The sequence below is a fragment of the Lutjanus erythropterus genome, chromosome 8, assembly GCF_056507025.1.
Source record: "Lutjanus erythropterus isolate fLutEry1 chromosome 8, fLutEry1.hap2, whole genome shotgun sequence".
NCBI classification, from domain to species: domain Eukaryota; kingdom Metazoa; phylum Chordata; class Actinopteri; order Lutjaniformes; family Lutjanidae; genus Lutjanus; species Lutjanus erythropterus.
Genome location: NC_139324.1, coordinates 15,265,160 through 15,278,030, shown reverse-complemented (window position 1 = coordinate 15,278,030; position 12,871 = coordinate 15,265,160). Strand labels below are relative to the sequence as shown.

At 37.3% G+C, this 12,871-nt stretch overlaps 1 protein-coding gene across 1 annotated transcript; it reads left to right on the top strand.

Moving 5' to 3' along the window:
- Positions 1-5,345: 5,345 nt before the first annotated feature.
- gphra (golgi pH regulator A) lies at positions 5,346-12,770 on the top strand. The gene is made up of 14 exons (XM_084724644.1): positions 5,346-5,585; positions 6,799-6,858; positions 7,048-7,151; positions 7,242-7,348; positions 7,475-7,576; positions 7,721-7,841; positions 7,978-8,058; positions 8,146-8,255; positions 8,746-8,834; positions 9,972-10,064; positions 10,212-10,307; positions 10,742-10,831; positions 10,949-11,014; positions 12,036-12,770. Exons 1-14 carry the CDS (start codon positions 5,544-5,546, stop codon positions 12,240-12,242), a joined length of 1,368 nt encoding a protein of 455 aa, XP_084580770.1. The 5' UTR covers positions 5,346-5,543; the 3' UTR covers positions 12,243-12,770.
- The last annotated feature ends 101 nt before the right edge of the window (positions 12,771-12,871 follow it).

The window sequence follows — 12,871 nt, the reverse complement described above, 5'->3', positions numbered from 1 at the left end:
TGGGATTGCTCCATTGTCCAGTTCTGATGCTCACTTGCCCATTATAAGCAGTTTTGGCAATGGACTGGGATCAGCATTGGCAGTAGGACCGGTCTGCAGCGACACAGCCCCATATGAAGCAAGTTGCAATGCACAGTGTGTCCTAACAACTTGCTATCATTATCAACATTGGCTCCCCGTGTTCATCAATGAGCCCTGGGCACCCATGACCCTGTCACCAGTTAAGTGGTTGTCCTTCCTTGGAACATTTTCAGTGCAACAGTTTAACCACCACAATTAGGACCTTGCTGCTCAGATCCTTGTGTTGTCTTGTTGCTTTCAATACACCAACTCCAAGAACTGACTATTCTTGCTGCCTAGTATATGGCACCTCTTGACAGATGTCATTGTAATGAAATAACCCATGTTATTCACTTCACCTGCCACTGGTTTTCAGGGATGAGTCAATCTGATGCTCAGTATCGGTCCAATACTGGCCAAAATTCCTGGATTGGAAAATGGGGGGGGGGCTAATCCAAAAGAATCCATTATCCTAAACTATCATGTAAATGCTTAACCAAACTTTGAGTGACATTCTGTAAAGAGAGATGTGAACAGTAGCTAGGATGTGGAACTGTATTTGTTTCACAGTATGAGCATGATGTTTTTTAGATGGCTAGGTTAAGTAAGCATCACATGTGTCATTAGCTTAGTTGTTTAAGAGAAGGAAAAGATGGTTTTGATTTGTATCAGACTTGTATCAGACCAGATACTCAAAGATTCAGTATCAATATCGGTATCAGACGTGAAAAAAGTGATATCGAGCCATACCTAGCCTTGATGTTGTGGCTGATCGGTATATAATTGGATACACTTGCAGTGAATCTTAATTATTTGGAAATTTAACAAACATACATTGCTTTAATGTATCCTCATAATTTGCACCAAATTTCATAGTTCATGTTAACCTATACAGCAGAACCAGTGTCCTCTATTGAGACTGACAACTTTCAACTAATGAACTGCCTTTGCATTTGAAACCATCCAACCTCTTAACACTGTTATCAGTGGACAGTAATAAGTGTGATTATTGATCTGGGATTTCATCAGTTGAGTTCTTAACGTTGTAAATCTTTCCTGCTGGTCAGAGGCTACATTGTCAGGTAGATATTATAGAAAATGTTATGGGCAGATGTATGAAATGTAACCCCATGTAATTATTTGTTCTACGTATGAAGCTCGTGAAATAAGGTTAAAAAAAACCTAAATATATACATATGTTAAGCAATATAATTAACCATGCTACCAATTAGCAATAAACTCTGTTAATACTTATGTAGAATTCCTCGTTGCCTGTTACCTTTCACTACTAACCAGACAGCAGCACATAATCTTGTACTATTTGAATTCGTGAAAGATAACGTTACACTGGATTTTCGCATCGCTGCTGGGTAGGCCTTGTCCCACAGCAAGTCGCTTTGCCGTTGATTTTTCTGACCAATCTGGTGTTCAGTCAACACACAAGAAAATGCTTACCTTTGTCATGACCTGAAACGAAAAGACAGAAAAATATTATTCAAACTGCTGTTGGATTTATCAAAGCAACCACACCGGCTTCAGCTTTTGTTCTCTTTGCTAGCTGTAGGTTAGCTAGCTTTCACATGCTCGTGAATGAATGACTTCGGTAAAACCATATAGTTTGCAAATAATAACTTATACATACTTCTGGATTCGACTCCAGAGGCAGCCAGCGTGGACAGTCCATTTTGAAGTAACGTCGATAGTTATTTTCCTTTCAACCGAGGGCTAAAACTGATTTACCAGAATCTGTTTGACAGCTGGAAATCACTTCCGCGTCAGGAAAGCACATCCTTACATTATGGTAATGTGTAGGGGTGCTTTTACTTCTTAAACCATGAATACACCACTGCCAGTGACTTGCGGTATGAATAGACATATCTGCAAGTATGATTTACTTAATTATGGTATTTTGCCTCTCCGGAAGAGTTGTGTCATGGCTCTTTGTAGGTGAAAATACGGATTTTTGAATGTAATACCCACACCGTCAACACAACAGTGGAACCTTCCAGTATCATGGGTTTGTGCAGCGCCGTTGAACATGAACGTATTATATTACATTATACGGTGCTGGGCGTGATTCTGTTTGGTATCACAACATTAGTCATGTTACTAATAGTTTTAGAATAATTTATTATTTTGCAATAATAATACAGAACAAAAGGCACACTGTGTTCTAAATATTGCCATTAGAGTAATTCTAGAATTTTATTGCAAATATACTTTATACATATATATGTATACACACACACACACACACACACACACACACACACACACACATATATACATATATATATATATATATATATATATATATATATATATATATATATATAGGGTTTATCAGCATGTGCTGTGACATGTGTGTATGTGCACAGCTGATGACGTCACAGTGATGTCACAGGTGCAAAAGTTAGTATATATAGGTCAAGTAGATGATTATAGACTAAGTTCAAGCCAACCCGCTCCCTTACAGGATGACTTGGGGGGCGGGTTGCCAACAGGCCCCGTGGCTACGATGTTCGTACTCGTAGCCTGAGTGTTCCGTGTAGAACACTCATAGGGGCCTGTTGCACCAGGAAGGTCTAAGCCTTCCTCTGGCTGAACGCAACCCGTTCCCTTACAGGATGACGGTCAAGGGCGGGTTGCAAAGGGGGGTCTTAGGGTAAGATGGTACCTGCTGCACCAACACTGTTGAAGCCTTCCTCTAACTTAGACCAGGCGTGAATCCTACGCCCAGTCAGAAACAGCCATACAGGCCGCTTTTATTTATTTATTTATTTTTATTTATTTATTTTTTTTTTTGCAGGGTGCCTAATACAGAACAAGGTGCCCAACCAAATAAAAGGGTTGGCCTGTTTTATTATCTCACTGATGACATTACAGTTCACATATTTCTTTTAGGTTATGTGAGCTCAGAGAATATTTCACCAGTTCAAAAGCATCAGCATGTACTGTGACATGATGATGACATCACAGATGATGTCACGGTTGATGACATCACAGTGATGTGACCAGGCGTCAATCCTGCTCATAGCCTGAGTGTTCCATCTAGAACACTCATCCCTTACAGGATGACGGTCAAGGGCGGGTTGCAAAAGGGTGTTAGGGTAAGATGGGACCTGCTCAGTGGTGGACAGTAGTGAAGTACATTTACTTGGACATTTGTTGAGTATCTGTACTTTATTTGAGTATTTGTTTTTTGGAAACGTATTACTTTCACTCCACTACATTTCAAAGTCAAATATTGTACTTTTGACTCCACTACATTTCTACGAAGGTTGTTGTTACTTTTCGACTAAGCTTTGAAGTCAGCTGTTGTTGTTTTTTCTTTTCTAAAATGTGATTGGTCACATCCTGTGTTCCTCACAAAAGGAAACCAATCACAGTCGCTCCTCTCAAATGGGACTGATGTAAAAGCAGAAATACGTCCAGGCGCTCTCTGTAACAAGAACAAACAAGCTCTCCCTCTGTCATTCAAACAAAAAGCGGTAATGGTGACGGCAGGAGAAAGACAAAATTAAATCTCAAGATGTTATTATAATTATTCATTATTGCAGGTAGCTTTTAAAGTTGGATTATTTTTATTCGGGTGAAAAATACAACATAATTCATGTATATACTGCCTCTGAAGCCAGAAAGAAATTTCACTTACTTTACAGACTTGGAGAACTCCTTACAGTTAGCTTCAATCTAATTATATGATGTGATTTTAATACAATTATATCAGAAACTTTTTTGGTTTTGATTGTATTTCTATGTTGAAGTTTTTATAGGTGTTTCTATAGACTTTGTGTAGCAGAGTGGTTCTACAAGCAGGTCAGTGCATCATTAGATGGTTTCAGAGAGTTACAAGCTTCTGTAAATACTTCGTGAAAATAATACAGCATGTATTGATCTTAGAAAATGTACTTTGCAATTTGTACTTTTGAATATTTAAGTATTTTTAAAAACATGTACTTCTGAATACTTAAGTATTTATAAAAGCAAGAACTCTAGTACTTTAACTCAAGTAAAATTTTGACTGAGCAATTTTCACTTGTAGTTGAGTAATATTTGACCAGGAGTATCTATACTTTGACTCAAGTACTGGGGTTCAGTACTTTGTCCACCACTGCATACACCCCATACACCCACCCCTGCGTTTATATAGCTGCACCTGGTGTCTCTGTTTTGCTGGATAATTACAGTAACTAGCTACGTCTGGCTTCTCATGTGGGTTGGATGATTTGGACAGTGCCACCTCCTTGATTAAGTTAGATCTAAAGCAATGCATCATGGTCTATAAGACCATCAAATATCTGTAGCATCATTGTCCTGTGAGAAACATGTATCTCTAATGAGTCAGAAAACAGCCTTTTTTCAGCGTGGATTAAAAAGTATAGTATTTGCCTCTGGGATGTAGTGTAGAAGCTCAAAGTTGGATAAAATGGAACTTAACTAAAGTATAAAATAAGTAAATGTGCTTAGTTAAAGTCCACCTCTGATTACAGTGGTGGATTACACTGCAGGATGGAATGGACTGACATTCACCAATGATAACTGATTAATTAAATATTGAAATTAAAATCAATTAACTGATTAATTACCAGACAGCAGACCCAAAGCTCAGTATTATGTTTCAGTATTAATATTTTATTTATTCAAAAATTTCTTATTCATGTTAATGCCAATATTCACTTATCTTAAGACTGTTCACAAAAATATTCTATTCAGTCAATATTGTTTTTTGTTTGTTTGTTAGTTTTTGTTTTGTTTTGTACCTCATTTTGTTCTTGATATACTTAGTCTTTGACTGACAGATGTAGCAAACTGTTTGAAAGAAGGAGGGATTGTAGTGGAAGCATTGGGGTGTCAGGTGTGACTGTGTGGCAAATAGTGCACGTTGCTCTCCGGTCAGTTCAGAGGGCCCAGGAGCAGAATTTTGCTAAGGGTCCCATAGAGGTCAGGACTGGCTCTGAGTGGTAGTAGTACTACATGTTGCAGTAATGCTGTTCTTGGTGGTGATGGTGATAAGCAGAAATAGCAAAATCAGTAATTTGTTGTTTTGTCGCCCTCTGCAGTTAGACTTGGTAGTCACAACGACCCCGTAAAAAAATCCTCACATCGTCTAATAAAATAACCATGTTCATGTCTTATAATGATTCCACAGTATATTTAGAAATGTTTTAATATGGTGCTGTATGAAACACACAAAGCATGTCACTTCGGTTTCAGTTTTTTTTGTCAGACGTCACAGTTTCGCGACGGAAGTTTGTGTGTTGGTCTCATTTTGATGACGTAGTTACATGGGTAGCCGTTGGAACATGACAGCTGAATAACAAATGCTACTAAAATGAGCTCACTACCAACAAAACAAACGTTTAAAATATTTGAAGCGTGATTGTTTTTTTCACAGCAGCATGAACTGAAACTGTCGTCGACCCTGCAACATCTGTAAAACCAGTTTTTTGTGGACTAAAGGGTGTTTTACAGACATCATCATGTCGTTCCTGGTGGACTCAGTTATCATGTTCACCTCACAGGTAATGATAAGTTGGGAAAGTTGACAAATTGCAACCTGTACTTCTTTTACTGAACAAGAATATCCAGGGCATGTTATAAGGTAACGTTATGTTAAGTATTATCTACGCAGTTCTGTCACTATCTCGAGGTACAGCGTTCTTGTTGTTCTGCAAGAAGTTTCAATAAGTCTGCTATAAGTTCAGTTGGCTGAAGACGTCTTGAAAACAGTTAGCTAGTATGTTACCGTGTTTACTGCTCATCGCACCATTTCTCATCACTTATGACCCTTCAAATGTTAATTCATTTTCTCTTGTAAAGGACATCAGAAGACTTCATTAATACATTTTGGCTTTATAGAGCACTTTGTCTAAGAATTCAGATTAAATTCTTTGACATAATCTCTCATCGTATACTAAAATAGTTTTATTTCTCGGCTATAATTTTAAGAATATAAATAATAATTATTGTAATAATATAAATTTCACATTATTTGGCAATAAGTTTTTGGTCCCAATACTTAGTGTGCATCCCTAATTTAATGTATATAAACAGGTTTACTGGAATAACTAATGTTTAATTATTTTCTGTACTTTTAAGGTAATTTTGTTATGAGTGAAAAAGTATTCTTGGTGGGACACAGATATCCTTTTCTAGTGGGAGAATGTTAAGACATGTATGTAGTACCTTGGTTACATTAGTGTATTTTGGATGTGGGATTAACTTTTGTGTCAGATGACAAGTTTGTAAAGAGAATTGTGTGATGTTTTAAAACGGTGATATCAGAATTTTAAAATGTGTGTAACAAAGAGGCCTTTTCACACCAAACATTTTAACTGCTTATAGTATAGTAGGTAAAGCACCAGTGGCTCTGTTCTATTCAAGTGTCGAAGTAAGCCATGACAATGTGACTGTCAGCAAGCATGCACAATACAAAGACCCTGAAGCTAAGGAAGCTAAATGGAATTTAGCCATCATTCATTTTATTTACACCAATGCATTTCCTACCATGACATGTTAAAATGTCTTCCATTAAAAATCCCTATATTAAAAAAACTGCGGATGTTGCTTAAAAACTCTAGTTAGATCATTTGATTTCTGTATTTACCCAAACCTGTTAGCTTAATGAAATTTAGACAGAAGAAGTGTAATTTTGTAAAGACCATTTACTAAATTAAAAAATATGACAATGTAACATAATGTGCCTCCAAATAACTCCCATTTAATCCTGCACAGGTGCTGTTCTTTGGATTTGGCTGGTTATTCTTTATGAGACAGCTGTTCAAAGATTATGAGGTACAGTGTTCTCGCATGGCATTCAGTTATGAATGATCACTGCAATGGATGTGTTAACTTCTTGCCCAGACATAAGAATGATTTCAATAGGAAAAACACATGCGTGCATCTTCACCTGCTAATCACATATAGAGCTGTAGTCCTACATGAATCACTGGAAGATTTGTCTGTTTTTGTGTTTGTGGACAGGTGCGACAATACATCGTCCAGGTGGTTTTCTCTGTCACATTTGCCTTTTCATGTACCATGTTTGAGCTCATCATCTTTGAGATTCTGGGTGCCTTAAGTAGCAGGTAAGTACATTTCCTGTGAAATGTAGAGTGAAGATTTGTACTGTTGTTCGTTGCAGATGAAGAATTTTAACCCTTGTGTCTTTGCCACAGTTCCAGGTATTTCCACTGGAAGCTGAATCTGTATGTGATACTGCTGGTTCTAATCTTTGTGGTGCCTTTCTACATTGGTTACTTTGTTGTCAGCAACATACGCCTGTGTGAGTGTAGCTAATTAGCTAAGCACTAGCAATAAATTACTCCCACTAACTACAAATGAATGATGCTGTTTTACAGATAGTACACACATCATGTCACACAAAGTTGTTTGCTTTTTGTCTGTGTAGTGCAGAGACAGAGGCTTCTGTTTGCTTGTATGGTGTGGTTTACCTTCATGTATTTCTTCTGGAAGTTGGGAGACCCATTCCCCATCCTGAGTCCAAAACATGGTAAGCACGCATCTGTTTTGGACTCCTTTATGCCTTTACTGTATCTCATATTGTGAGATTTCTTTACCTGGTCATTCAACAGTGTTGAAAAGAAAGTAAAAGAACAGTGTGGCTGTTTTCAGTCTGTTGTTGTCTTTTGTTCAGGTATCCTGTCCATTGAGCAGCTAATCAGTCGTGTTGGTGTGATTGGAGTCACACTCATGGCTCTGCTGTCTGGGTTTGGTGCTGTCAACTGTCCCTACACGTACATGTCCTATTTTCTCAGGTACAGTAAGCTCAGTTTTGTGTTTTCTCTGACATTACCTTCAGCAGCGTCTGACATTAATATCCTCAGTTGCATACCTGTTTGTATGACACATGCTGCCTCTGTGGTGATGCTTCCCGCTTTTTTACTTTCATAGAAATGTAACAGACAGTGACATCCTTGCTCTGGAAAGACGTCTGCTTCAGACAATGGACATGATTGTCAGCAAGAAGAAACGGTGAGTAAAGACGAGCATTTATTTTTTATTTTACTTAAATGAATCAAACAAATTATTTTGCCACTACAATTTGTTCTGTGTGTGTAGAATTGCCATGACACGGAGGCAGATGTACCAGCGTGGGGAAGACCAGAACAAACAGACAGGATTCTGGGGCATGATCAAGAGTGTTACCTCTACACAAACGGGCAGTGAAAGTATCTTTTATTAGTAATATTGAACGTGATTATAAAAGGTCTTCATTTTAAACTGTCGATAATTATGTACTAATTATCTACAGCAGCCATTCACAAACCTAAGAATGCCACAGCACAATTTAAAATCTGGAAATCTTCTGCATCCCACCCAAACCTTTAATCACATCTCTGATCAACACACAAAACTAATCACACCAATTATCACATATAAGATACGTTCTTCTAAATGAAGAGTAACACATAATTTAAATTCTATGACTTTGTTTTAATAGTTCTGATTACTTAAAAAAATGAATCATATGTATTTTATGGTAATGTAAAACTTGATAAAACTGAACTTAAAAACAGTGTATTTTTATTTTATTTTTCTTTCTCTCAAGGCCCACCCTTTGGGCCTTCATGGCCCAAAAGGTGGGCTGCAACCCACACTTTTGGAAACACTGATCTACAGTATTTGTAGTAGATGTCAACCTTAACTTCTGCCCTCCAGACCTCTCTCTGATCCAGCAGGAGGTTGATGCTCTAGAGGAGCTGAGTCGACAACTCTTTCTTGAGACTGTGGACCTGCAAGCCACCAAGGTAACACATGTGCATGCATCAGTTAAATTGTACATTATATTTAGGATATTTTCACTGCTTTACCTTGCCATCAGACCTTTTCTGACAGGAAACTGCTGTTATATAACCCAAATATCATTCTCTCCAAACTAGACTCTTCACAGAACACAGACGTTGCAGGTCTCTGCTTCACTCAGTTAGCTTGTTTGTGTCATTGTGTGACTCCAGTGTTTTAAAAGGTCCATTTAGATTTGCCAGAGTCACACAATAAAAAACAAACTAACTAACAAAATCTGTTATCACAGTTTAAAGCGTATTTAAACTGTTGTATGGGTCTTCACTTGCACAGGAGATAGCTCTGATTATTTTATGACTCCTGTAAAGGCTCAGTTGAAGTATAATGTGGTTTCTTTGACTACCAAGGACTGTTTGTCCCTCCTGATTATCAGTCAACAGAGGCTCGTCTCCCAAAACAAATTCTCACTTGCTGACCGTTATCAGTTTGGGGCTTTATCAGCTCTTCACCATGGTACAGGTGTGGATGCTTGTTTGTGTTTCCCCTCAGTTGTCACGCAAGTCAGTTTGTGTTTGTGGTCTGCCCTCCCAGTAACGGGGACACAGTCAGAGCACACTGAGGAGCACTGATGCCTTTGCCATTGACAGACTATCAAGTATTGATTTTTAAAGCTTAACAGATATTTATTTTTATGTTCTGACAACTGGCATTTACATTTTCAAATTCTTCTTTAAATATGTAGTCTATATGGTATCATGTGTGACATAAATAATAGCAATATAATAGTATAATATTAATAATAGTAATCACATAACGTCATAAAAGAAAGTTAAGAATTAATTTAAAAAATTCTGATAGTATGCTGTCAGGTTTGCTCTCAGCTAATCACACAATTCATACAGATCAGATGAAAATATCCTTTTTCAGCCACTCATATCATTTATATATCAATGGTTGTCACACAAATTAATTCCTGATTACATTGTTTATCTGAAAGCAGGAGTCTTCTGCGACCTGGACTGAGAACCAATAAGTGAAAAAAAAGTTTTATCTATACACTACACTCACTTGGACTTACCCTTTTGCCCTTATGTACAGTAAATTATTTGTTAATCCTTTACCACCACCCTTCCTTATCTTAGGAGCGAATTGAGTACTCAAAGACATTCCAGGGGAAATACTTCAACTTTCTCGGCTACTTCTTCTCCATTTATTGTGTTTGGAAAATCTTCATGGTGAGAACCTTCACAGTTGTTATTCTTGCATTGTGTCTTTCCCTCACACTCTCGCACAGATATTGCTGGCCCTGTTATGTAATCATATTTGGTCTGTTTTTTGTGATTTAAAAACTAAAAAATAAAACCCTTTTCTGTCTATCATAGGCCACTATAAACATTGTGTTTGACCGAGTTGGAAAGACGGATCCAGTGACGAGGGGAATTGAAATTACAGTGAACTACTTGGGCATCCAATTTGATGTAAGACACACACATACACACACATACACACATACACACACAAACACACACATGCACGCACCTGCAGAAATAGTCACATGTCACACTGCATGGCCTCCTGTAAAGATAATTGCCGGCCCATTATCATCTCTCTGCCTGCTCTCTCAGCAGTAAACCTGGTCATGATTGCTTTTAATCTTTTCCCCACGCAGCCAATTATTTGATTGAGTTCTCATAGCTCACACTCACAGGGGATGGCATAATGTTAAATTTAAATGAATAAATGATGAATGCACATTGATGGTTGTCATCCTCTGTCCCTACTATAAATTCCCTTTTCCCCGAAGCGCATTGAGTTGACACCTGTTGTATGAAATGGTCTCCATAAATAAACTTAACTTGATTTTTCATTGCTTTGCCTTTCATATTCTTTTGTTTTCTTCCCCTTGTCTCAGGTAAAGTTTTGGTCCCAACACATCTCTTTCATCTTGGTCGGAATAATAATTGTTACATCCATTCGTGGGTTACTCATCACCCTCACAAAGGTAAAACTGTCACGTCATACATGTTGAAATACCTACAGAGCTTGAAGTTAATAAATCTGTAAGAATTCTTTGAATGATGTCTGTTTAACCCGACATTTAATGCTTTCTCATTTTTAGTTCTTCTATGCAATATCAAGCAGCAAGTCCTCCAATGTCATTGTGCTTGTCCTTGCTCAGATCATGGTGAGTGTGTTGCTGTATATATGGTGGCTTCGGGACCTTAAAAAATCTGAAATCTGAAGTCTGAAATTCACATTGACTATTATAATACCTTAGACAGTATTAAGTAGTCTTGAATTCCAGTACATTTAATATTTGTTGAAATCAACAGGAGTTGAATTTGAATGCCTCTCTTAGCTTGTTACAGTCTTTTAGGTTTTTGCTATACTCAGTTTGTGTCTGTTTACTTACCACCTAATTTGAACCTTCTCTCCAGTGCGTCTGTTTCACCATTAATCTCCAGTATTTCAGAGCAAGTCTCGTTCATGTTGTTGCACCTTTCATCTTGAACTGATGATTCGCATTGCACATCCCTCACGTATTCTCTGTTCAGAGTATAATTACGAGGGACAGTTTTGGCAAAATAATGTTTAGAAAACATTGCAGAGTAAATAATAATCCAACTCCGCAAATATTTGGGAAAAAAGATGACCTGTAAAAAGTCTAATATACACAAGGTAGTCAACTAGATTCATTATGATAACAGAATGTTTGTAGGCTAAAGGAGACAGGATAGCATCCATTCACTTATTTAAAATCCATGTACAAACTAAAACACACAACCACAATAATAATACAAGGGTTTGAATGACTTTTAGCATAGAAATTGGGCTTCTTCCTGATATAGCCTCATTTCTGACAATCAAAGTATTTAATAAGAGATATTAAATAGTATAAATGTTATTTTCACACTAAACATATTTGGACAGATGTTCTTAAACTCAATAGTTACTGTCATTTTGCCTTACTAATAATTTTGAACTGAACACATATAGTATGTATTTACTTGGAAGCAAGCATCTTTATTTTTTTTAATATTATATATCCTTTAGCACAAAATTGGCCTTAAATGTCATTAAACAGTGGCATTAAAAAGTCTTAAATTGAAGTTGTGATACTTATACTTGGACACATCCTGTTTATAATGGTCTAATAACATTACCTACAAAGAACAATAAAGCAAAACTTCCTTTCTGTGTCTCAGGGGATGTATTTTGTATCATCCGTATTGCTGATGCGTATGAGCATGCCGCTGGAGTATCGCTCCATAGTGACAGAAGTTCTGGGAGAGCTGCAGTTCAACTTCTACCACCGCTGGTTTGACGTCATCTTCCTGGTCAGCGCCCTGTCCAGCATCCTCTTCCTTTATCTTGCCCACAAGCAGGCACCAGAGAAACACATGGCTCTCTGATTCACTGCATGTCTTCCCACCTGGGGTGACTTTGAATCTGGAATTCTGTGATATCCAGAAATCACTTTTTCTTTTTATATGGGACATGATTATATGGACTGTGTGTTCCTGAATCAGGAATGGCTAATTGTGGATCTAAGGGATGGGGAACTATCAGAGCACATGAGAGAACTTTGAAAGAGGACTTACTTGAATTAAAGTATTTACAGAACAAATAGTACTATTGGGAATTTGATTTTACTCCAAAAATGCAAACACCTTGTTTTCTGTGCTCTTAAATTTTTATTATTTTGGCTGAAATGATCTTTACTTTGTTTTGTCTGAACACACTGGAGCTGTACTGTTCACGGCACATCCCTGTTTTTTTTTTTTTTTACTTCACTGAAGTGTAGATGGACTGTATGAAGGAAAGATCATGGTATGACTCATGATCTCCGTCCTGAAGCGGCTGTTATTTGTAAGAAAATATAACATGTAATTGGGAACAAAAACAAATACCCATAAAGTCAGTTCAGATGTGTTCATTTATTTGTGTTCATGGAAATTGTCATTCATTTGCTTTTATTCTAGAAATGAGAACAAGGTTATATTTTTTGAACATTAAATAAAGGCAGCAGTCTTTGCATAGA

Coding starts and splice junctions, on each gene's coding strand:
- gphra (XM_084724644.1), top strand. CDS start 5,544: ATGTCGTTCCTGGTGGACTCAGTTATCATGTTCACCTCACAG. Junction 7,577..7,720: donor CATCCTGAGTCCAAAACATG/GTAAGCACGCAT, acceptor TCTTTTGTTCAG/GTATCCTGTCCATTGAGCAG. Junction 8,835..9,971: donor TGGACCTGCAAGCCACCAAG/GTAACACATGTG, acceptor TCCTTATCTTAG/GAGCGAATTGAGTACTCAAA.